Genomic DNA, 25,407 nt, shown 5'->3' with positions numbered 1-25,407 from the left:
ATGATCATGTTTAAATTTGAACACATAATTCAAACTGAGTTATAAACACGCAGAAGCAAGTATAGATACAAAAAAAAATCAGTTGATTCCATGGTACAGTAAGGGAAAAAAGTATTTGATCCCCTGCTGGTTTTGCCCACTGCTGGTTTTGCCCACTGACAAAGAAATGATTAGTCTATAATTTTAATTGTAGGTTTTAACAGTGACAGAATAACAAAAAACAAATCCAGAAAAACATTTCAAAATAGTTATAAATTGATTTGCCTTTTAATGAGTGAACTAAGTATTTGATCCCCTATCAGCAAAATTTCTGGCTCCCAGGTATGCAGGCAATAAGATTAGGAGCACTCTCTTAATCAAATTCCAAACTCTCCACCATGGCCAAGACCAAAGAGCTGTCCAAGGATGTCAGGGACAAGATTGTAGACCAGGGGTGTCAAACTCAATTTCATTGAGGGCCGCATCAGCATTGCGGTTGCCTTCAGGGGGCCGGGTGGGTATGGTCTGGGTGGGCGTGGCTAGAGTGCATATGGCCTACTAGGTGGGCATGGTCAGCTCTACATCGTTCCCATCAAGGGTGCCTATGGGGGCCTGGGCAGGAGTGGGACAGATCCGAGGGTCTCTGGCAGAAGGAGGGTCTCTGGGCCAGGGCCAAGGCAGTGGGGGCTGTTCCCTCACTGTTTCCAGGATGGCTTCGTGGGCCAGATCTGGCCCCCAGGCCTTGTGTTTGACATGTCTGTTGTAGACCTACACAAAGCTGGAATGGACTACAAGACTATCACCAAGCAGCTTGGTGAGAAGGTAACAACAGTTGGTGTGATTATTTGCAAACAGAAGAAACAAAATAACTCAATCTCCCTCAGTCTGGGGCTCCATGCAAGATCACCTCTTGGAGTTTCAATGATCATGAGAATGGTGAGGGGTCAGCCCAGAACTACATGGGAGGATCTTGTGAATGATCTCAAGGGAGTTGGGACCATTGTTACCAAGAAAACAATTGACAACACTACGCCATGAAGGACTGAAATCCTGTAGCACTTGCAAGCTCCCCCTACTCAAGAAAGCACATGAACAGGCCCATCTGAAGTTTGCCAATTAACTTCTGATTCAGAGAACTGGGTGATGCTCTGGCATCAGCGCAACTTACCATGTTATGAGGAATGCTGCCTGTGACCCCAAGAACAACATCCCCACCATCAAACATGGAGGTGGAAACATTATGCTTTGGGGGTATTTTCCTGCTAAGGAGACAGGACAACTTCACCGCATCAAAGGGACGAAGGCGGGGCCATATACTGTTAAATCTTGGATAAGATCCTACTTCCTTCAGTCAAGGCATTGAAAATGGGTCGTGGATGGGAATTCCAGCATGACAATGAACCAAGGCAACAAAGGAGTGGCTGAAGAAGATGCACATTAAGGTCCTAGAGTGGCCAGACCTTAATTCCATAGAAAATCTGTGGAGGGAGCTGAAGGTTCGAGCTGCCAAACATCAGCCTTGAAATCTTAATGACTTGGAGAGGACCTACAAAGAGGAGTGGAACAAAATCCCTCCTGAGATGTGTGCAAACCTGGTGGCCAACTACAAGAAACGTCTGATCTCTGTGATTGCAACAAGGGTTTTACCACCAAGTACTAAGTAATGTTTTGAGAAGGGGTCAAATACTTATTTCACTCATTAAAATGCAAATCAATTTAGAACTTTTTTTGAAATGCGTATTTCTGGATTTTTTTGTTACTCTGTCACTGTTAAAATAATCTTACCATTAAAATTATCGATTGATCATTTCTTTGTCAGTGAGCAAATGTACAAAATCAGCAAGGGATCAAATACTTTTTTCCCCTCACTGTAAGTAAAAGATGCATTTATTTTGTAGCATGTATTCTCGTTGCAAAAATAAAACTACAGATGCTTTGTGAACCTTAATCCTCTGCAATAGGTTTTTGTGGTATCTATTATACAATTCACAAGAATAATAAAATGAGCTCAGAGGCAGAAGCTTTGCCAGAAAAATACTTTATTAGTTACAATGGAAAGTAGAATTACTACATATAAATCCATCTCTTCATGAAATCCCAATGCACATATAATTGCAAAACCATTCTGAAAATTTAAATTAGTAAATCAGTAATCACCGATACTTTTTTCAGCCAAGAAATACTAAATGCCGCTGCCAAAGAGTCTTGCTGAATTTTATATATTCTCTTGCATTCTAGATTAAAATACATTTATTCAAAATGTCCCAAATACTTTAGTTATCAGTTTTATATCCTACAGAGAAGATTGCACCCATGGCTGTTCTAAAATACTGTTTTAAAGTTTGATATTTTCAATAAAAGAGGATAAAAAAGCAGTGTACAATTTTTTAAGTTCAGGAAATTCTTGGATCTTTGAAAATACATTTCTCTTTGACAAGCCTTCCCAATCCACAGCCTTTCAAATAAATTGGACTGCAAACTCCAATCATTATTTGGGCACGCTGAGTTTGTAGTCCAATACACCTGGAGGTACCTCACGCCTGCATAAATAATATTAGTTATATTACCTCCTCGAGATCGCAACCACCGCTTCTCCTTTTTTCCATTTGTTGCCCTAGACCAGGGGTAGGCAACCTCGGCTCTTTTATGACTCCTGGACTTCAACTCCCAGAATTCCTGAGCCAGCCTTGCTGGCTCAGGAATTCTGGGAGTTGAAGTCCAGGAGTCATAAAAGAGCCGAGGTTGCCTACCCCTGCCCTAGACGGAACAACTCACAGCCACCTATCCTGAGGTTACGAAGATTTTACTTCTGCGTCATTTTGGCCAACGACCATCTCTTTTTCCCTCCCTCCCCGCGAAGAGCTCAATCCTCCATTTCCGCTGAGCGGACGGAACTCTGAAGTGAGACGAAGCTCCACCTCCTATTTTTTTTTACCCTTAATCGATGTGTTCGGTTTTCCGGAGCATTGTCTGGCTCTCTTTAGCGAGGTTTGATTCAGCACGGCCTGGCGCCACGGCTGCCGAGCTGTCGCTCCTGGCCGGTTGATGTTCACAGCGGGCCCCCCCCCCGACAGCGATTTGGCGGCTCCATCTTTGCTTTGCGCCGAAAGCTTCGGCATTCGTGGCGTAGAAGCGGCATCGAAGGTGGAAGCTCACTTCTGCTCAGTCGCCGCTGAGAGAGAGAGAGAGAGAGGCGGCGCCGCGGACCCGGCAGCCGCCATGACCACTGAAGACGAAATCATCCGCATCGCTAAGAAGATGGACAAGATGGTGCAGAAGAAGAACGCGGTGAGGCCAATCGGGAAGGAGGGAGAAACGTCCGTTAGCCCCCTCGCGCGCCCGACTTAAACTTCTGTCCGACCAATCAGCGGCGCTGCACCTCAACGGGGCGCCCGCCTTTTTCCGGACGGGGGGGGGAAATAAATAAGGGGCTAATGGACGGCAAGGCTCCGTTCGCACGCAGTTCGTCTTTTGTGATGTTCCAGCTGTCATATGTGGAAAGCGCAGTTCGCGTGACGGGAGCCAGTCTCCGTCTCTGGGCCAGTTTATGGTAGCTCTTCTGGTTTGTAACGAGCCCTAGTCGTACGTCGCATTCAAATCCAGAGAAAGTCCTCTGGCTGCACTTACTGCCCTGGAGAAAGGCCCAATTCTTCACTTACTTCCGGAAAATCGAAAATTGGGATCCCACTGGAGCTTCAGAGAGAATCGAAGGCTCGCTGAGTTTTAAAACCAGATTGATGTTATGGGGTTTAATTTTGTTGGAAAGCTGTTCTATCCTTAAGACCAGGGGTCTTCAAACTTGGCCCTTTTATGACTTGTGGACTTCAACTCCCAGAATTCCTCAGCCAGCAAAGCTGGCTGAGGAATTCTGGGAGTTGAAGTCCACAAGTCATAAAAGGGCCAAGTTTGAAGACCCCTGCTTAAGACCTATGCTACCTCTCTTTAAGAATGATGCCAGCCCCTTTTCTCCTTTTCCCGAAGACGATGTGGCTTTTCTGGTTATATGGAGTTATGGGATCTGTAGTCAAAAATGTCTGGAAGACACTTATTCTATAAGTATATATGAGACTTCCGTTTTGCAGTTGTAATTCACCATACTGCGTTCTTTTATCTCTTGTAAATTTGAGCATCCATTGAGATCGTTACTAAACATGTTAAAATTTAGATGGTGCAGTTGGCTTCAGTGAATTGCTACTGTGTGTGGCTATTGAAATCTGAAAATGTTTTATTGTAATGTTTATTTACAATAAACAAAAGTTTTGATTCAAAATGCTGTCCACACCATATATTATTATAAGATATAATCTTAAATAATTGTAAGTTTAAAACACTACTCTAAAACAGCATTACCTATTCCAGAGAGGAGCCTCTGGATTTTAGATATTGCTAAGCTACAACTTCCTGCATCTCTGAGCAATCTCAAGTTCCAACTGTGAAGTGAAGAAGTATATTTGAAGAATTCAGATTTTGGTGGTGTTAAGAAATATGTGATTTGCATTGAATAGGAAAAGTATTCAGTGACTACCAAGAAAAAACTTCTTGGTACCCGTTACCAAACAACCATAAAAATACTCAGATGCAAAGCTACATGAAAGTCACAAACTTAGTGAAAACATTAGCTGGGGATAATTACAATTCTAACTTACGTATGTTGAGTTTATTTTCAATATAGTTACTTGCAAAAAAGATAAAATTGGAGATATTGCGCAAAGAAGTACTATTTGCTAAAATATGTTTTATTTAATACATACACACATACATACAATGAATTTTAGAGCAAAGCCAGCCTTGCCACAATTTTTAGTGAAAGAAGTTTCTGCTATTAATTAAAATGAACTTTTGACCGAAGCTCTCTCATATTCTTTATGTTATTATGGATTTAATATGCAGATTTGTGCAGTCAGATATTTTTCGAAATACATTTGAGTCTTTTAAGCTTCTTGAACCATGATATGGTGGCATTGTTAAGGTAATATTTGCTTTTATTATAGTGATATTAGTATATTAATGCTTTTATAGTATATTTAGTGTAATGAATTACCTTATTGTGTAATGAATAGGTTCAAGTTGACAGAGGTAAAGTTGCACATATGGATATTCAAAAATCAAGAGCAGTTGAGTAAGATTAGACAAGAAAAGGTAAGCAGTAGCTTTTCCTATTATTAGCTATAGAATCAGAGTGTACTAAATATTTTTCCATGTGCATTATGCTGCCATTCTATATTCACAAGCCTGAGATAAATATTTAATTTAGTAGAAGATGCTTTTGAGTAGGCACAAAAGTGTTTTCTCTATTATTTACAGCAACACCTCTGTGTATAGATTAAGACTTGTAGTATAGAATCATACAGTATTTTAGTGGTATTTTTAAAAAGTAATAATGAACTACATGTGTCATTGAGTAGTTTTACATCAAACCTTAAAATATAAATGATAGAATTATTTTCAAAGTTCACAAATATTTGATTAGCAATAGTTAGTTCTATGTGCTTAGAGTTTCCCTATCTGTTATTTTCCATAATAAATTAACATAATTATAATTCAAAAAAATATTAGGTTATAGCTGATTTTTAATCTTCTGAATTATAAAGAAAGATAAGACCCACAAAATTTAGTGAAACGTGGCTCCTAATTAGCATATCTTATGATAGTATAAATGAAAATATGAGAGAGGAAAGGAGGGAGAATTCCTGTTGGATTCAGGCACAGGTTTTAGAAATTTTTCAGTAGAATCTTCCTTTTCCCCACAATGTCTGCTTAAAGTTCCAGTTCTAAATTCCTGATACATGAAGCCTGAATTATGGCTCAGTCATAAAACACATACTAGCATATAGGTTTGATCTTTGGCAACTTTGTATGTAATTGGAAAAAAATTTCATATGATCCTGGAGACCATTGCTTGCTGATATAGTGTATCTGTGGAATAATGGATGTGACCTAAGACTGATTCATGTAAGGTTGTTTTCAGTGTTGATAAATTTACTGTGCCCCAATAGGTTTAGTAGAAACTTAAGAAATAGGGCATGTGATCTGTCTATCTGAGAAGAGTTAATAATGTAAACTATGGCTTCATGTATACTTAGGCCATATTATAAGTTCATTCTGAACAAAAGTGTTATTTGGAATTTTCCCATAAAAGATTATCATATTCTGGGCTGGCATTTAGGTATAGATCTTGATTTTAGCTTCCCCTTATGGGGAAGCATTTGAGCTGCTAGACCATATAATGAGTTTGTGTTGCTAATGCTTGTGTGACATTATTCAGTTGCTGAGATTGGAAATCTTCTAGAACAGATAGTCCTCAACTTACAAATATTTGTTTAGTGACCAAAGTTACAATGGCACTGAAAAATGGGATTTATGACAGGTTTTCACGCTTATGACCATTATAGCATCACCATGGGCGCATGTTTCAAATTTGGGTGCTTGGCAACTGGTGTGTATTTAAGACAACTGCACTGTCCCAGGGTCTTGTGATCATTGGTAACCTTCCCACCTGGCTTCAGATAAACAAAGTCAATGGGCAAGCCAGATTCACTTAATGAACACATGATTCACTTAACAATTGCAGTGATTTGCTTAAAAACTGGCAAAAAGATTGTTAAATGATGCAAACCTTACTTAACAACTACCTTGCTTAGCAATGGAAATTTGGGCTCAATTGTAAGTTGAGGATTACCTGTATTATACAGCCAGACTTTACCATCATTTTTTTTAACATTAAGGATCAAAATTTGAAGACTCAAAAGCAATAATGTTATATAAATGCCTGGTTAGGTTTCTGTTTGTTGTGTATATTTATTATTTGCTGCAGAGGTTTGTTTTTGGGGGGGCATTTGTAATATTTTAGGTACTTAGTTATCATTAAAAGTTTGGAGGCCCCATGAACTCAATAAACTACAGATCATACATCCCTACTGCAGTCTTAAAACTGTTCTGTTTATTTACCAGTATATGCTTCTGTGGGGAGTTGCCATAGGCCAGGCATGTCAAACTGCCGGCCCATGGGCCAGATGCATCATACTAAAACCGCACCCACCCCATTGCTGGCAATGGGGAAAAAGTCACGATACATCACGCGACGTCACGTGACGTCGCGAGTTTGACATGCCTGCCATAGGCTGACTGAGAGTTCTGGTAGTCCTAACACATCTGAGAACACCAGGATAAAGAACAATGTCTTGGCAATCAGTAGTGACATCTATTTTGTAAATATTGTAGAACAATGTATTAAAATCAAGTAAGTAAACAATACTATAAATATATGTGAATGAGGATATCTTTAAATATGAGATAAACATGTCTATTGTGGCAAGCCACTAAATACTTTCATGGTCATGACTGAAACCAGTCAAAAATACTTATGATTTCTTTATTTAAATTATATGCTTTCCATCATAACTGTCCACACTTGGGTAGCTTTTGTATTATTTAATAAGGGAAGAGGGCTGCAATAATAATGGAAGTTAATATTTTTGTCGTTTTAGACATATTTTGTAGTACAGGTTAAATTTTTGCAAATTAATGAAAGAACAATTAATGAAAGAAATTTCTGTATTGTGCAGAAGTATTTTTGTTCAGAAAGTGTTTAGAAAGTATTTTTGAATCGTGTTTTTAATGCCTGTTTTACAGTTGTATTTTAGGTAGATGGCTTCAGTTTCTTAGAAATGTTACCCTGAAATTAATTGAGATTTGCTGTCAGAAATGCTTAAGAAAGGAAATCAGTTTAGTAATATGCAGGTAGTCCTTGACTTACAGCTACTCGTTTAGTTACTAAAAGTTACAACAACATTGAAAAAACTGACTTACAATCTTTTTTCCCTTTTACAATTGTTGCAGCATCCCCATAGTCACATGATCAAAACTTGAAGGCTTGGCAACAGGCATATATTTGTGATGCTTGTAGTGTCTTAAATTTTAGTGAAAAATTTAGTGATTTTATGGACTATATTGTATTCCTTATGACCTTGTCTTTGGAGGGGCAACTTCTTCACTTCCTGCATAACTTTTTTAACCTGTTTTTCTAGGCTTGTATGCTATCCCAGTTATTTTTGACCGAACAACTTACATATTATTTGTAAACAGAATAAAAACAATTAAAATTAGCACACAATTATAAATGTGATAGATATAATAGATAAACTCTATCGTATGGTATGCAGAGATACAGAGCATATAAATAATTTCTTGGAAAACCATCATAGAATAATTTGGTTACTAATGCTAACCACTGGATTGTATATGAGATGAATGCTCTATGTACGGGAGAGTAGAAAAGAAAAACAGCAAATAAGCAGACAATTTCTCAACTTGGATAACAGTAAATAATAGACAGAATAAGAGAAAAAGGAAAAATGCTATCTGAATGCTGTGCTAGTACACCTCCTCCCCCTATCCCCAGCAGGGGAGATTATGGGACTGAATATATACTTGGAGCTTCAGTATAAGATTTGAATGGGGGAAACTTATTGTATTTTATGTATTAAGGCTGTGGCCCTAGTAAGCATAACAAGTGGCTAGATAATGTAGTAAAGTAGAATGCCTAACTTTTTCCAAGAGAGCATATGAGGATTAGTGTGTTAGGGAAAGACATTTCAAACAACCATATCATTATTCATGAAGTCATTCATGGCTCCTGGTGATTCCATGGGCAAGTCTTTGCAGTTTTCTTGGCAATATTTTTCAGAAGGTTTACTATTGCCTTATTCCTAGGGCTGAGTTGATAAAATAATAATAATAATAATAATAATAATAATAATAATAGAAGAAGAAGAAGAAGAAGAAGAAGAAGAAGAAGAAGAAGAAGAAGAAGAAGAAGAAGAAGAAGAAGAAGATGGAAGGGACCTTGGAGGTCATCTAGTCCAACCCCCTGCTCAGGCAGGAAACCCTATACCATTTCAGACAAATGGCTGGCCAGTCTCTTTTTAAAAACTTCCAGTGTTGGAGCATTCATCACTTCTGGAGGCAGGTTATTCCACTGGTTAGTTGTTCTAACTGTCAGGAAGTTTCTCCTTAGTTCTAGGTTGCTTCTCTCCTTGACTAGTTTCCATCCATTGCTTCTTGTCCTGCTTTCAGGTGCCTTGGAGAATAGCTTGGCTCCCTCTTCTTTGTGGCAGCCCCTGAGATATTGGAACACTGCTATCATGTCACCCCTCACCCTTCTCTTCATTAAACTACACATACCCAATTCCAGCAACCATTCCCTATATGTTTTAGCCTCCAGTCCCCCAATCATCTTTGTTGCTCTTCTCTGTACCCTTTCTAGAGTCTCGACATCTTTTTTACATCAAGGTGACCAAAACTGGATGCAGTATTCCAGGTGTGGCCTTATCAAGGCATTGTAAAGTGGTATTAGTACTTCACATGATCTTGATTCTATCCCTCTGTTAATGCAGCCTAGCACTGTGTTGGCTTTTTTGGCAGCTGCAGCACACTGCTGGCTCATATTTAAGTGATTGTCCACTAGGACTCCGAGATCTCTCTCACAGTTACTACTATTGAGCAAGGTACCACCTATACTATACCTGTGCATTTGATTTTTCCTGCCTAAGTGTAGAACCATACTTTTTCACAATTGAATTTCATTTTTTTAGATAGTGCCCAGTGTTCGAGTCTGTCCAGATCCTCCTGTATCTTAAGCCTATCTTCTGGCGTATTGGCTATTCCTGCCAGCTTGGTGTCATCTGCAAATTTGTGTCTCAATGATAAAGTCATACAGCTGGCTTCATGCCTAAAACAAGACTAGAACTCATGGTTACCCAATTTCTAGACTTAGATTTTTAATTTCCAAACCAAACTTGATTCCTGGGGTACTAAGTGGAGAAGTCTTACTAACTGGTTAAATTCTCATGGGTCCTGAGGATGGGTTGCTTTAAAGACATTTTTTAATACTTTCTCATCACAAGAATTCCTTACTTTCAGCAATAAAATGTATGTGATGTGAAGCTAAAGTCTGACGGGAACTGTCTAATCTGTCCGTTTCTTGGATGTTTTTTTTATAGTTGTGGGGTGTTGTGATTCAGTGTTCAGTAGTTGTGATATAAATATGAAGTTGACATTAACTGATAGTTTTTTAAAACTCTCAGCAAAAAGGAATTTATTCTTTCAACAGAAGGAAAATTCTGTGCAGCAAGAATAAAGTTGGTGCAAATATGTCCTTTTTATATATTGTAGTTATACTCGATTAAATCATTCATAAATCAGTTCTATTTCATAATTTCCACCAGAATATTTCTTTTAATAGTCAGGTCTAACATGTTGCTAGAGAAGCAAGTTTTTACAAATCTTACAAATCTGATCTTTCAATCAGATCAACATAAGAGTATACTCTAAAACTTAAATTGTTTGAATGCTCTGGTAAAGTATACTTTCCCCTCCCCCACTTTACTGTGTTTAAAAAATAAATTAGGAGCTCAGCATTAAATAGAAATCAGACTGTAAACCAGTGAAAATATAATGAATTTTTTTTAACAATGTAGCTTCCTCATCCTAGGGACATCTTGGATAGTATTTAGTTTTGTGCTAATTCTATAGGTTTTTTTAGATTGAATTTCACTACCGTGCAGGATATTGGAAAAAAATTAGTAATCTTCAGAAATTTTTAATTAAATGTCACTGGCTTCACATAGGTAGATTTTATTTTAGGATCGACCCAGTTCACGTTTTTAAGGATGAGAAGAGTTGTCCATTGTTCTTGGAGCAAACATGAATAAATCTTTTGAAATGTTTATTAGTATCATTTTCACTAACATTTGTATTATTGATTTGAAGATGAATGAAATAAGTACATGGCAATAGGTATATTTAATATTTAATGTCTTTTACAGGGTGGGGCTCTTGATTTACTCAAGGAACTTAAGAATATGCCTATGACTCTGGAACTGTTACAGGTATGCTTCCCCCCCCCTGAAAATACTGAATTTGTTTATGCTATAAACACAGAGATGCAGAAGCTAACATTCATCAGTATGATATTTTGGATTCCTTACAAAGAGAAAGCGATTTGTCAGATGTTCATTTCAAACATAAATGCTGTAAATGTATTGATCAGGAAACATATTTTTGATTATGATTATTGCATCTTGCTAGTAGATTTATAATGGTTATACAAGTAGTCCTTGACTTATGACCACTGTTGACCCCGAAATTTCTGTTGCTAAGCAAGACATTAGTTAAGTGAGTTTTGCCTCATTTTATGACATTTTTTGCAAAAGTTGTTTAGTGAATCATTGCAGCTATTAAGTTAGTAACACAGATGTTAAGTGAATCTACTTCCCCATTTGCTTGTCAGAAGGTCACACAAGGTGATTGCATGACCTGGGAACCACTGCAATGGTCATAAATATGAGTCATTTGCCAAGTATATGAATTTTGAAAACGTATCTGTGGGCATGCTGCAATGGTCATAAGTGTGAGAAATGGTCATAAGTCACTTTTTTCAATGATGTAACTTTGAACAGTCACTAAATGAACTGTTGTAAGTTGAGGATTACCTGTATATCCTGTATTAAGATATGGTTGAGCTTCATATCTTGTATTTATTTATTTATAAATTTATATGCCACCTAACTTTCAGTGACTCTGGGTAGTTAAAAATATATTAAAAAGTATAAAAAAATAAAAATATTATTCCACAAAATGTAGAAAGGTGATAAAAGTATGTATATTAAAAGGATATCTAATTTTTCATAAAATCAGGATGTAAATCTATTTTTCATAAGACATTTAAGGGAAAGATACTGTAGTTGCCTCATCAGATCACTGAAGAGATTTGTCACCTGGGCGACCTGAAATTACAGATGAGGTGATCAGGGAATCTGATTTTTCGAAGGGAGTGAAAGTATAAAATTTATTTAAGACATCTATTTTCTTACTAGTCTGTTATAAATATTCATGTTTAATAATGTAAATAAAAATAGGTATAGTTATGTTGTGCAGACATGTGAGAAATCAGTATTCTAAACTGATGTGTGTACAGAAAATTTTTAGCTCCAGAACACACATGCCCATAGCTATTTTTATTGCAAGTAGAGTGGATAAGATAGAATTAAAAAAGAACAAATCTGTGTAAACATTGGCAATTGAGCATTAACTTTTTAACTATGAACAATGGCTGGTTTGTTCAATTGTAAGAATTCCTTATAAACGTTTTTCTAGTACAATAGATGGTAGTAGATCAGCATGCTTTATTCTGAAAATATATAAAAAGAAGAAAAACAAAACAAAAAGAAATCACACAAACAGGTTCTGCTGCATGTAAGAAATGTCAGACTCAAGTCTCCATCATTATGTGAAACTTTTTAAATTGTCAGGTTTTTTTGAAATCTACTTAGTTTTATTTCACAAAGCAATTGAAATTGAAACTTATGCACAGCTATACAGCTAAAAATCTGGAACGTTAACCTCTATCATACCCTAGCCATAAATTAGTTAAGTAAAATGTAATATTTTTTTCTTATCATAAAAGTGTTCCTAAAGTTTTATCAATCTGCTTGAAATAAATTGCATTGTTATGCTAATACTGTACGTTTAAGAAAATATAGAAATCTTATATCATTTATCGTATCACCATCACCTCAACTAGAACTTTAAATAACTATTTGATAAGAGATTTAAAAACCTCTTATATTTACCACAACTAATAATTATTTCAATGTATTTTTAGAAGGGGATTTAATGGCATATATATTTCATCTTGCACATACCTGTCATTAATGATCTTAACTGTTTAATTTTCAGTCTACAAGAATTGGAATGTCTGTGAATGCAATTCGGAAACAAAGTACAGATGAAGAAATTACATCTCTAGCAAAATCCCTCATTAAATCATGGAAGAAATTATTAGGTACAGATGCACTAAGTTTTTTCATTTTCTCATTTCTAGATGATTTTCAAATTAATCTTAATATTAACTCCTTTACTTGATCTTGTATATCCAGTTTCTCCTTATGGTTTTTGCCTGTGGTGATGAATGAAACTATAGCATACCTTAAGAGTTATTCCTTCATGGTCATTCTACATGCTACTAATTGCTTAGTTGATCTGAGGAATATGTTTGTGGATGTGGAGGATGGGTATCCTGGAAAATTCTCAAGTAGTTTATTATGTGTGTTAGACAATTGAGAATGGTTGAAGCATGAGGAAAAGAGCATTTCAAAATGTATGTTCTTTTAAAAATTTACCTTCAGACAATTTTTAAATTTTTAATTTAATTTTTAATTTTAATTTATTGCACAGATGACTTTAATTTTAATTTTATCTTAATCTCTGTTATATGTTATTGTTAGCCGCCCTGAGTCCTTCGGGAGATAGGGCGGGATATAAGTCCCATTAATAAAATAAATAAATAAATAAAATAATACATTGAGGCTATAGCGAAAACCTAAAATATAAACAAAGTATTAAAATATAATCTAATATATTTAGGAAACTATACATAAGAAAGATAACAATCTAAGTAATAACGCAGCATTTTGAAGATGGATCAGTAAACTATAGAAACCTATTTGAAACTATTCTTACTACAGTAACCTTTCACTAAACTTAAAAAAAGAACCTTGGATTAAACAGTGCTGATGAATCTATCTTGGAAAATTCTCTCAAAATCTATAATTTTCCAGCCTGATGTGAATGACAAGGATCTTAGCTAGCCTATAACTGGAATGGTGTAAATTGTATACCATGACATATGGAGATTAGGATACTGTTCATGGAATACAATTATTTCCTTTGTAATCCAACATCTACCTTTTAATTGGATTCTTGATTCATTAACGTTGATAATACATATTTCTGTCTGTGATTAGTCTTTTCTTGGTTTTATTCCCTGTCTTATTTGCCCCATATTTTAAACTACTATGACATCCCTATTTCATCCCCATTTAAAGGCTTCCATGGGGAGAGAAGTTCAGTGAGCTATTTCAGAGTTGCTACACTAGGAGAGATGAATGTAACTCTTTTACTCACAGATTTATTTCTTACATACATATCCCCCTTCTAGCTACACTTTCTCTCCGTGAGAAAAAAATACTAATTTTTCTATCTGTGGAAAAGAGCAGTTTAGAATAGATATAGTTTCAGAAAATAGCAGCATGAGCTCTCTTTTCCTTTGAATGTTCTTTGTGATGATAAAATTATTTTCATTTTTATATTAAGAATTAGAAAAGCTGATTGTGCCTCTTGAAGCTTGTTGGCAAGTTTCAGTTATGCATAGTGTTAAGTGACATCTTGAGATTAGACAAAACTAGACAGTAGTTAAGTAGGATGAAATGGCTACATAAAGGGCAAAACAGAAAGGGGAAGAACAGGAAGCAAAGATTTATCTGGCCTGTTCTTATAAAGCTAATTGATTAATTAATCAGCTATAATTAATTAATTACTTAAATTTATTCATTGCAGTCAGGCACTCCCTAATCTTATCTTGGATTGGCATTCCCTTATTTCATCCACGGAACTATTATTGCTTTTTATGTATTATATATTCATTTTAGATGGGCCATCAAATGACAAAGAATCTGAAGAAAAGAAAAAAGAATCAGCATCATCTTCACAAAATAGTCCTGAAGCAAGGGAAGAAAGGTACTTCTTGTAACCTTTTTGCTTAAATGGTAGAAGAAAACTTAACAATAACTCTTTGTAAACATTAGGATGAGAAAAATAGTAGGAAAAATAGTGTACAAACTATCAAGGGTAATATTTAAAGGACATGTTGAAAGAATATATGGAAAAAAGATTACAAAATAGTTTTATACCATGTACAGGTACATTTAACATTTGGTTAGATGAAGTCCTGTCAGTTTAGATTGGAATATTTAAGTGAGAAATAATCATTATTTTTGTGCTACTTTAATACTTGGCATTGACCAAATATTTATTTTTGCGTTTATGAACTTCATCATATAAATGGAAATATATTTAATACTAGAGGATTTGTTCATTCTTAGGGAATTTTGATGGGAAGAGTTGATTTGGAATAATATTGATGCCTATAGTATACCAGTGAATCATAGTGCTGTCTAGTAATATTGTTATAGTTTCATAAGATTTGATTCACTGTCCCATCAGTAGCCACCCAGTGTGTTATTTTCTTTCAGTTAGTATTATTAATTAATGTTCCATGACACTTTACAAGATCGGTAGGAATCAAGGAAGTAATATTTTCAAATTAACAGTACTATATCAAAGGCTACTTGTTACTACTATTTTTATGAACTTATTTTGTGTCTAGGGTAGATTTAGATATTTAAAAGGGTCATTTGATCAGTAAAAACAGTGTGATGGGTCCAACTTGTCTTTTTTGACCCATCCTTTGTGGGTACTGCTGATTCGTAATGAAACAGAACAAAAAAAGTATTTTGTCTGTTTGCCTATTTAGCAGTTCCAGTAGCAATTCAAACAGCAAGAAAGAGGATTCTAACATTTCATCAGACACATATATCTCTTCTTTTCCCCGGGCTCCAAGCACATCTGATTCTGTACGGATGAAATGCAGAGAAATGTTGGCAGCAGCTCTCAAAACGGGGGGTAAGAATTATATGTTTCTCATTCTATCCCATGTTTTCTTTCTACTTTTATTTAATACAAAATGCAAGGCTATTAAGAATCCTGCTATAAGACAATATTAAGTGCATGGTGAAAAACAATTTTTTAGAGGATCCAGTACGTGTGCTTATTATTTTTATTTGCTGTGAATCTGTCATGTAATTTCTTTTTGAGAATGGCCTTATTATTCTTAGCTCTGAACTGATAATTGTTGCAATTTTGAATTTACAGCAAGTGGATTGGATACACATTTGATATTACATAAGGAGATGTCTTGTGTCAGTACTGTAGAAAGTTACAAGTTGCACAAAAAAAGCAGTGGGGAAGTGAAGTAGAAAAGTAACCTGGTTAAATGTCTTGGACCAGTTAATATCATATGGATGTCTTCACTGTGAAAGGTGTTAAAAAGTTAATAATTTCTAATTCAAAGGGGGAGTGAAAGAGAGAATTAGAAGAGGGAAAGAGAGAGGAAAGAGAGAGAGGGAGAAGAAAGAAGGAGAGGAAGGAGAGAAGGAGAGAGAAAGAGGGAGAGGAAAGAGACGGAGAGAGGGGGGAGAGGAAAGAGAGAGAGCAAGATAGAGAGAGAGCAAGATAGGGAGAGGAAAGAGAGAGAGAATTAGAGAGAGGGAGAGGAGAGAGAGAGAATATAAATATATGTTGTCCTTACTGGACTTTTAGTAAAGAACCTTTAATAAAATATTTTGATTTTTTAAATTAAGAGATGAGGTATGGGCATAATTATGCTGTATTTAAAGATGGCAGGTAAGCTACTAAAATTGTTTTCACCTGTTGGGATGAAGGAGAAAGGTTTTTTTTCACCTCTTTCTCCGGCATAAAAATTTGTTTTCTTTGTAGCAGTTCATTGATTTCATAAATGCAGCACACTATAGTTTTTTATACATAGCATAAAGGTAAAAAAGGATATATGCAGTGTTATCTTCATTTTAGATGTCAAAAGGGTTTTGTGGCTCCCAATGTTTTCTTTTCTGGGAGAAATGAGTCCAAGTGGCTCTTTGAGTGTTTAAGGTTGCCGACTCCTGGTATAGGGCCAAAGCTACTTTTCTTCTGTCCATCTGATACAATGTTGCAGAGTGATGTGCTTTAGGTCACATCAATGAAATGGTGTCCTCTTTCAATACCTAGGAAGTTCACCTGCTCTGTAGGGGTACCTTCCTTCTGGAATGAGGCCATCCCTCACTCTCATATGCTTCCCACAGTGATGTTCCAGAAGGTGTTGAAAATCTATTTACTCAGGTCTTGGGGTAGGGTGGATGGTACTCCCCTAGTTTGTGATGTTTTATGTTTGAATTGTTGTTTGGATAGCCAGATTACGATCATTTTAGTTATTTTTGTGCTTGGTTTTTTTCTATCTTGTTTTTATGATACTGTCTAGATGTGGAGAGAATCTACTGCAGTTATTGTATAATTTATTTAGCACATTTTACTAAACACAATTTTATTTGCATCTGAACATATGTATATAAAACTGATTCCCAACTAATTTATTTTTCAGATGATTATATTGCTATTGGTGCTGATGAGGAAGAACTAGGTTCTCAGATTGAAGAAGATATCCTTTGCTATATAATGAAAATTCGATGTTGTTCTGTAGTTTAATTCTTAACCTCTTAAAATATTTTGTTCTTTAATTTTCAGTGGGCTACTATTGTTGTTTAAATCAGTCTGTATTGTGTTCATTAATATACTTACATTTTTATAAACTATTGAATACAGAAAAAGTACTTTAGATCAGGTAACACTTTAAATAAATTGTGTGGTAAAAAGGATATATTTTTGTTAAAATATGTTTAGAATGTTGTGTATATTAATAGATTTTGTTAATAACAGGACAAAGTGTATACATGCCTTTGAGTTAACTGAGATTATAAAAATATTATTTTAAAATATTGCTAAGCACATTGATTTGTGCTTTAAATTGTGTATATATATATATAGGGATGCGGTGGCTCAGTGGGTTAGGACGCTGAGCTTGTCAATCAGAAGGTCGGCAGTTTGGCGGGTCGAATCCCGAGTGCCGCATAACAGAGTGAGCGCCTGTTACTCGTCCCAGCTTCTGCCAACCTAGCAGTTCGAAAGCACGTAAAAATGCAAGTAGAAAAATAGGGACCACTATGGTGGGAAGGTAACAGTGTTCCGTGCGCCTTTGGCATCTAGTCATGCCGGCCACATGACCACGGAGACGTCCTCGGAAAAACGCTGGCTCTTCGGCTTTGAAACGAAGATGAGCACCGGCCCCTAGAGTTGGAAACAACTAGCACGCATGTGCGGAAACTTGATAGTTTGTGGCTAATATCTATTTAGTTAATATTTTACATATAATACTGTCTGCTCTAATTAAAAATTGACAATTATAAAATGTGGTCAAGTATTTGTAAAATAAATCAATTCTGCATTTATCACATTATTTCCTTAATTCATGAACACCTATATTTCAGGAGCTAAAAAATACTGACATGAAATATAAAAATAGAGTGCGCAGCAGGATAGCAAATCTTAAAGATACAAAAAATCCTAATTTAAGGAAAAATGTTTTATGTGGAAATATACTTCCTGATAGATTTGCTAAAATGACAGCAGAGGTAATAAACATTCAATATATTACAATTTTTATTTTCTTAATATAAAATACAAGTATGAATCCACATTTAGTTGATTCACTAAAGTAACATTTACATATCTCAGTTGAAATAGTTCCAGAGTCTTCCTGCCTACTTGATTTGTTTAAGCAAAAATCTATGGCTTTTTGTATTTCAAAATTAAAACACAGTATTATTTGCATTTTGGAAAACATTCTGAATGTATTGTTAAATTATACCATATAATTTAAAAGTATTAAAAATTATACTTTGCAAGCTTGAGCAATATAGAAGGCTATAACTTATTGCTGTCAAGTCTCCACAGAATAGCAGAAATGGGTGAAACAACATATGCTTTGCATGCAGCCTTTGATTCAGTTCCCGGCATCTCCTGATATGGCTTGGAGCAGCTTCTACTTGAAATCTTGAAGACCTACTTTCAGTTGATGTAGATAGAATTATACCAGAAAGATCACTGCTCTAATTGGGTATAATGTCTTAAAGAAATACTTCAGCTTGAGCTCAGCTTCCTGGATGTAATAGTACAGTTTTCTTGGCAATAATATAGAATCCTTTGCCATTATCTTCTTTTATTCCATTTTCTTGACTTTTCGCTATAGCTTAAAACCCAGATGGTCCAAGTAAGGCTACCATATCTATAGTTGAAAACCGTCAGAAAAAGGCAGCAGAGGGATCAAAAACCTTAAATCTTTGATGTCTCCTAACTTGGTTGCCTGAATTGTGTATCCTCAGTATAATATACCTAATTCAAGTAGTCGCAGGCCTAATACCTTAAGTATTGTTCGAATAGCAGAATATTAAAATTAAATTTTTATGATTTCATTGCTTAGTAATGGAAATTCTGTCCCAATTGCCCTTGTAACCTGAAGACTATCTGTAAATATAATCAGTTTCTTTATGTCACTTCAACCATTTGAAAAATATATTTTTTCCCGCAGGCAGCTATGGAGAATAAATTATTTAAAGGTTCTATATAATAACAGACTATTGTATAATACCTAAGATACATGGGCTCTGTTATGTTTTCAGACAGCAGGCACTCGGTTATAGCTTTTGATAGCACTTAGAGGCTGAAGTACAAGAATGATTTCTAGTCCTCAAACAGGATTTTCAGTAAAATAAATGATCATTTTGTAAGCCTCCAAAATAAATCTGATAATCCAATATATAGAATAATCTAAAATTAGTCAATAAGGCTAATGCATACATCATAAATATTAGTAATATTTTTGCTTTTACAAATTAAAGGGCAAAGCTACTGCCTAGTAAATAAAGTGTGTATGTGTGTATATTGAAAAAGAGAAAAACTAATATGATTTTTTTTGTGGTCACTGTAGGAGATGGCAAGTGATGAACTGAAAGAAATGAGGAAGAACCTTACCAAAGAAGCTATAAGAGAGCACCAGATGGCTAAAACAGGAGGAACACAGACTGATCTATTTACCTGTGGTAAATGTAAAAAGAAGAACTGTACTTACACCCAGGTATATCATTTGTACTCAAGTAGCATTCAACATTTGCAATTTTGTGAAATATGTTAAATAATACTAAATAATATGCTAAAAGCATATTATAAGGCGGGGTGTCAAACTCAATTTCATTGAGGGCCACATCAGCATTTCAGTTGCCCTCAGGGGGCCGGGTGGGTATGGCCTGGGTGGGTGTGGCCTACTGGGTGGGCATGGCTAGAGTGCGTATGGCCTACTGGGTGGGCATGGCCAGCTCTACATCGTTCGCATCAAGGGTGCCTATGGGGGCCTGGGCAGGAGTGGGACAGATCTGAAGGTTTCTGGCAGAAGGAGGGTCTCTGGGCCAGGGCCAAGGCAGTGGGGGACGTTCCGTCACTGTTTCCAGGATGGCTTCGCGGGCCACATGAAACCACTTCACGGGCCGGATCTGGCCCGCAGGCCTTGTGTTTGACATATCTGTTATAAGGGAATCAAGAAGACAGTAAAAAGATTCAACTACATTAACAGTTCAAAAATATGTGTTTTGTAGATACTGTGGTTTGTGATTTAGACATTTCTACATGCCCATCACAGTATATGCTTTTGCAGTTAGTAACTTTTATCTCTTTCTGTCTATCACCTATCTCTTTTTTTAATCCTTCTTTTACTATAAGTTACTCAAGGTAGTGAACATACCTAATACTCCCTTTTCCTCCTATTTTCCCCACTGCAACTCTATGAGTTGGGTTGAGCTGAGTGAGAGTGACTGGTCCAAAGTCACCCTGCTGGCTTAATCATTCCCCCATACTTTTCATACTTAACCATTAGTGTAATTCCACACACATCTATATGGAAAACTGTTTTTGAGAGTAATGCTAGGCAAAATGTAATCTTCTTGGATTTGCCAGAAGGAAAGGATTCCGGCAAGGCTGTATACTGTTGCCTTGCCTATTTAACTTATATGCAGAGCACATCATGAGAAAGGCAGGGCTAGATGAATCAAAAGTTGGAATTAAGATTGCCGGGAGAAATATCAACAACCTAAGATATGCAAATGATACCACTCTAATGGCAGAAAGTGAAGAGGAACTAAAGAGCCTCTTGTTGCTGGTAAAGAAGGAGAGTGCAAAAGTTGGCTTGAAACTTAACATTAAGAAAACCAAGATCATGGCATCTGGCCCTCTCAATTCCTGGCAAATAGATGGGGAAGAAATGGAGGTAGTGACAGATTTTATTTTCCTGGACTCCAAGATCACCGCAGACGGGGACTGCAGCCAAGAAATTAAAAGACGCTTGCTCCTGGGGAGGAAAGCCATGACAAATCTAGACAGCACACTAAAAAGCAGAGACATCACCCTGCCAACCAAAGTGCGTATAGTCAAGGCTATGGTTTTCCCAGTTGCAATGGATGGCTGTGAAAGTTGGACCATAAGAAAGACTGAGCGCCAAAGAATTGAGTCCTTTGAACTATGGTGCTGGAGGAGACTCCTGCGAGTCCCTTGGACTGCAAGGCCATCCAACCGGTCAGTCCTAGAGGAGATCAACCCTGACTGCTCTTTAGAAGGTCAGATCCTGAAGTTGAAACTCAAATACTTTGGCCACCTAATGAGAAGGAAGGACTCACTGGAGAATAGCCTAATGCTGGGAAAGATTGAGGGCAATAGAAGAATGGGACAACCTTTCCCAGTATTAGGCTCTTCTCATTGAGGTGGCTGGATGGAGTCACTGAAGCAGTAGGCGTGAGCCTAAATGGACTCCAGAAGATGGTAGAGGATAGGAAGGCCTGGAGGAACGTTGTCCATGGGGTCGCAATGGGTCGGACACGACTTCGCAACAAACAACAACAAGACACTCTTCTTTTACCGCTGGCTATCCTTGCTAGAGAACTTTTGAGTTAAAAATTCATCTGTCATTGTTCTTAAAGCCATGAGGAAAGATTATGGCAAATGTCACAGAGGCATACAAGAGAGAAACTTAGCTGTTAAACAGGATTATGAGTTCACTTAATATTTCATATGAAAATTATGAACTCAATATTTTGGAAGTCACTAAAGTTGTAACATTGAATTAAAAGTTAGCATTAGCATACATTACTAAAAAAACTAACCTTGATTAAACAAACTGGGCGTTCATATCTGAAAAAACAATTCAAAATGGTGGTTTTCATCATAACAACCCTTAACCTATTTAGGATTAGGCTACCTGAAGGAGCACCTTCTGCTGTCTTTACCTAATCAAACCGTAACATTTTCCAGTAAGGTCCTTCTCCAGTTGCCCCCACCAAAGGAGGTAAGGTGGGTCTCTACAAGGGACAGAGTTTTTTTTTTCTGAGATGGAACCCAGTTATGGAATTCCTTTCCAGGCTTGCCTGATATCCACATTAGTATCATTTTGACATTAGGTGAAGAGCTTTGTATTTTCCCAAGCTTTAAAATGAACTTTTAATTGTATCTTAATTCATATTGTTTTTCATTTTCAATGTCCATCTTGCAGCTGACTAATTTTTATGGTGTTTTCATTCTGCATTTAACTTAATTTTATCATATATGTTTTTATTCAAACTTAGGTGTTATATTGTGACTAGAATAGTTTGGGCTATTGGATGGTTTAGTTATTTTTATCAGTAAATCAGATTGTGCTATTGTAGTACAACAAAATAAGAACATTATATAAATATAGCCAAGTAACATTGCTATTTTCTGTTGTTTGGGGTTTTTCTTTGGTAGGTTCAGACCAGAAGTGCTGATGAACCTATGACAACCTTTGTTGTGTGCAATGAATGTGGAAACAGATGGAAGGTAAAAATAACTAGCTTTGTTTGTATTTTGTGCAGTATTGGCTTTTTTGAATGCTAAAGCTTTTGTTTCATGAAGCATTTGTTTTATTGTTCTGTATATATTTAATTAGAGTAATGAAAATGAAGCAGCCTAATATTAAGAGAAGTAAGATTGGAATGCAAATATTATAATTATATGGTTAGATATTGCCAAATGTTGCATAAATGATAATAGAGGAAAATAAACAGCAAGATTTCTAAAACTTATTATATACAGATTGTTTTGTCAGAAGCTTTTAGCAGACCTCTATTGGAAAAAGTATACTTTTTGCTGGTTTACCTTTGCTCTATGAGGAATCACTTTTTAAAATATTTTAAAATATTCCAGAAGGTAGCACATTTGAATTTAGACAGTAATATAATGTTTATTTTAATAAATCTATAAGAGCAATAAAACTATAGTAAATAAAGTGGAATACATATATATATATATATATATATATATATATATATATATATATATATATATATATATATATATATATATATATATATATATGACAAGCATTTAACATATATACATATATGTATATATGTGTGTATGTGTATATATATATATGTATGTGTGTATATACATATAGATATACATATACATATGCATATACATACACACACACACATATATGTTAAATGTTTATTAAGTATTTAGAATACACTTGCTTGGTCCCAGACACAGGACAAATCTTATTTCCTGTTTCAGCCTAGCCCAAGGCCATCTACAGGCAGTAGCCACAGTATTGGCAGCTCATATTTGTGTAATTTTTTTTGGGGCTTGCTTTATTCTTTGTTAGCAAACCAAAAAAATTTACATACATACACACACACACACACACACACACACACACACACACACACACACACACACACATATATATATATATATATATATATATATATACACACACACACACACACACACACATATATATATGATTCTGCTTATGAAATTGTAAAACTGAAAAATAGATTTACTATATCTCTATGTTTTTTAATTAAATGCTCAAAATTGAAGGGAATTTTGATATAAATCCTGATGCTAAAATAGAATACTCAGGATGTGTCCAAGAAGCAAAATATCCAATTTTTGCATTCATAGAAAACAAATGGTGTGAACCTAGCTATGTGTGCCTATCTTATAAATATTTATTTTATTTTCTTTTCTTTTTACAGTTCTGCTAGAAGAAGAAATTGTTGGACCAGTTAAAAATAATTTTATAATTAGTTTTAAGAACTAGGTAAAGCATCCAATTCCTAGCAGAGATGTTTTTGTTTGTTTGCTTCCTTTTAAGCAGATAACTCTGAAATTAGATTTTGTTTTTGACATGACCATCCCTGTAGTTAATAGTCAGAGCCAGGATGCTCAGTTGTATGGTGTAATATTTTTTCCATTTTTATAAGCAACTCTACATTAAACTTTTACCAATGAAATTTGGGTAACTCTTTTTTTTCTTAATTTTATAAAGAATTTATTGTACTTATTTGCTTTTGACATACATGGTTGAATTTTTTTTTGTAAAATTCACAATATCATACTCCATTTGAATCGTTTCAGTGTGTTAAAGCAAATAGTTTTTCATTATACTAACAAAATAATCCATATCTCATGTGGGTAGTAGGCTCTATAAATCATTTTTGCAATTCATCATAATATTTCTTGTTCCATAACATACAAAAACCTTTTTTTGTATTATCAAACTTCAAATAGTTTTGAAATTTGTATTGATATATCCCTACTATTATACAGCATAAAATGTGTGCAGTATTTTTATATTAATGAATTCTAATCTACCTTTTAATGTATTGGTTTGATCTGTTTTGTTTGCTCTCTTTTGTTTTCCAAACATGACCAAAAACATTATGTAACTTACCAATCACACAGACATTTGGTAAGAAATACATTTTACTGAAAAATAGTGTAGAATGAGTCCTAGACCTTAGAGGTCAGAAATAAAACTGTAAATTTTCTCTACAGGTTTTGGTGGTGTATTGTTTCTCAAACTGTCTTTAAAATATTTGCTAAAAGCAATTTTCAAAAATAAAAAACATTGTTGAAAAAATTGCATAGTTTAATACAGGCATGTCAAACGTGCGACATATCGGGACTTTTTCCCCATTGGCAAATTAAATTAAGAGGAAAGTGCTCTTAATGGGATACACGTGTGCATTTACTACATTTAAACAACGTATCAAAGACTTGGAAGCCCAGCAAAGTCAGTCTGCTCTTCCTAACAATGTTTTTTGAGCAACCAAACTTCTCTTTTTAAAGCACAGAGATACTTACATTATATAATTATCTCCAGACTCTGAAGAACACTTACTTTACCATGCTGCAATGCACCGACCTCCCATAGCAGTTTTGGACAGCTAATATAAAATAATTCCGTACAAGCTCAGACTGTGCCCCTGATGACAAGGAACTATCAAAACTACAGTTCATGTCCTACTACACTATACTTTCTATAAGGACCTCACCTGACCCAGGAAATGCCCATCTTTTTAGCATACAATTGCTGTTATTGGATCAATATAGTTTCTTTGAATGTAGCTAAATTTTGTTCTATTGTCTGCAAAATTAGCCAGACTTTGTCCACTAACAACCCACTAGTAATTGTAAAATATTATCTTGGCTTTTTTCTTTTTATTATTATTTTTACTACTACTATTACTACTACTACTACTACTACTGTCAATCTTCAATTCGACTCACAGTCTGAGAATGGTAAAAACCTAACAGTTCATGTCCTATCAAAGGACCTAAGAGCTATTAAGGTAGCATCTGATTATAGAAGCAGTTCTGAGTAGGGTAGTTTTTGCAAAGTCAGGATATTCAGGTCTAATAAGTTCAAAATTTCCATGTATCTAGGTAGCCCTTTGAGTATTGCTTCCTTTGGGTATTGCTCCTATTACTTTTGGTGCAGCCATTGACTTCTTCCTCCATAATCACACAACTTCAATTTGCAAATCACAATATTTCATTATTTTTTTC

The 25,407-nt window shown here is 35.5% G+C and overlaps 1 protein-coding gene across 5 annotated transcripts in view; it reads left to right on the top strand.

Moving 5' to 3' along the window:
- The window catches only part of LOC310638721 (transcription elongation factor A protein 1), a 48,319-nt gene extending 23,853 nt beyond the window's left edge, over positions 1–24,466 (top strand). The window contains exons 1-11 of one of the 5 annotated variants that reach the window (XM_083359998.1): positions 2,805–3,267; positions 5,040–5,118; positions 10,806–10,868; positions 12,718–12,823; positions 14,469–14,556; positions 15,353–15,501; positions 17,033–17,089; positions 17,965–18,119; positions 19,475–19,621; positions 22,312–22,383; positions 23,592–24,466. In XM_083359998.1, the coding sequence (XP_083216124.1) occupies positions 10,842–10,868; positions 12,718–12,823; positions 14,469–14,556; positions 15,353–15,501; positions 17,033–17,089; positions 17,965–18,119; positions 19,475–19,621; positions 22,312–22,383; positions 23,592–23,600 (810 nt within the window). In that variant the 5' untranslated portion in view covers positions 2,805–3,267; positions 5,040–5,118; positions 10,806–10,841 and the 3' untranslated portion in view covers positions 23,601–24,466. Of the gene's footprint in view, positions 1–2,798; positions 3,268–3,398; positions 3,530–4,622; positions 4,949–5,039; positions 5,119–10,805; positions 10,869–12,717; positions 12,824–14,468; positions 14,557–15,352; positions 15,502–17,032; positions 17,090–17,964; positions 18,120–19,474; positions 19,622–22,311; positions 22,384–23,591 lie in introns of those variants that run through there. The other 4 variants (XM_083359996.1, XM_083359997.1, XM_083359995.1 and 1 more) reach the window with 4 other exon arrangements.
- The last annotated feature ends 941 nt before the right edge of the window (positions 24,467–25,407 follow it).

This window comes from Vipera ursinii (assembly GCF_947247035.1).
Source record: "Vipera ursinii genome assembly, chromosome: 3".
Classification (NCBI taxonomy): domain Eukaryota; kingdom Metazoa; phylum Chordata; class Lepidosauria; order Squamata; family Viperidae; genus Vipera; species Vipera ursinii.
The sequence above is the reverse complement of the archived record's forward strand: the minus strand, read 5'-3'. Positions and strand labels throughout refer to the sequence as shown.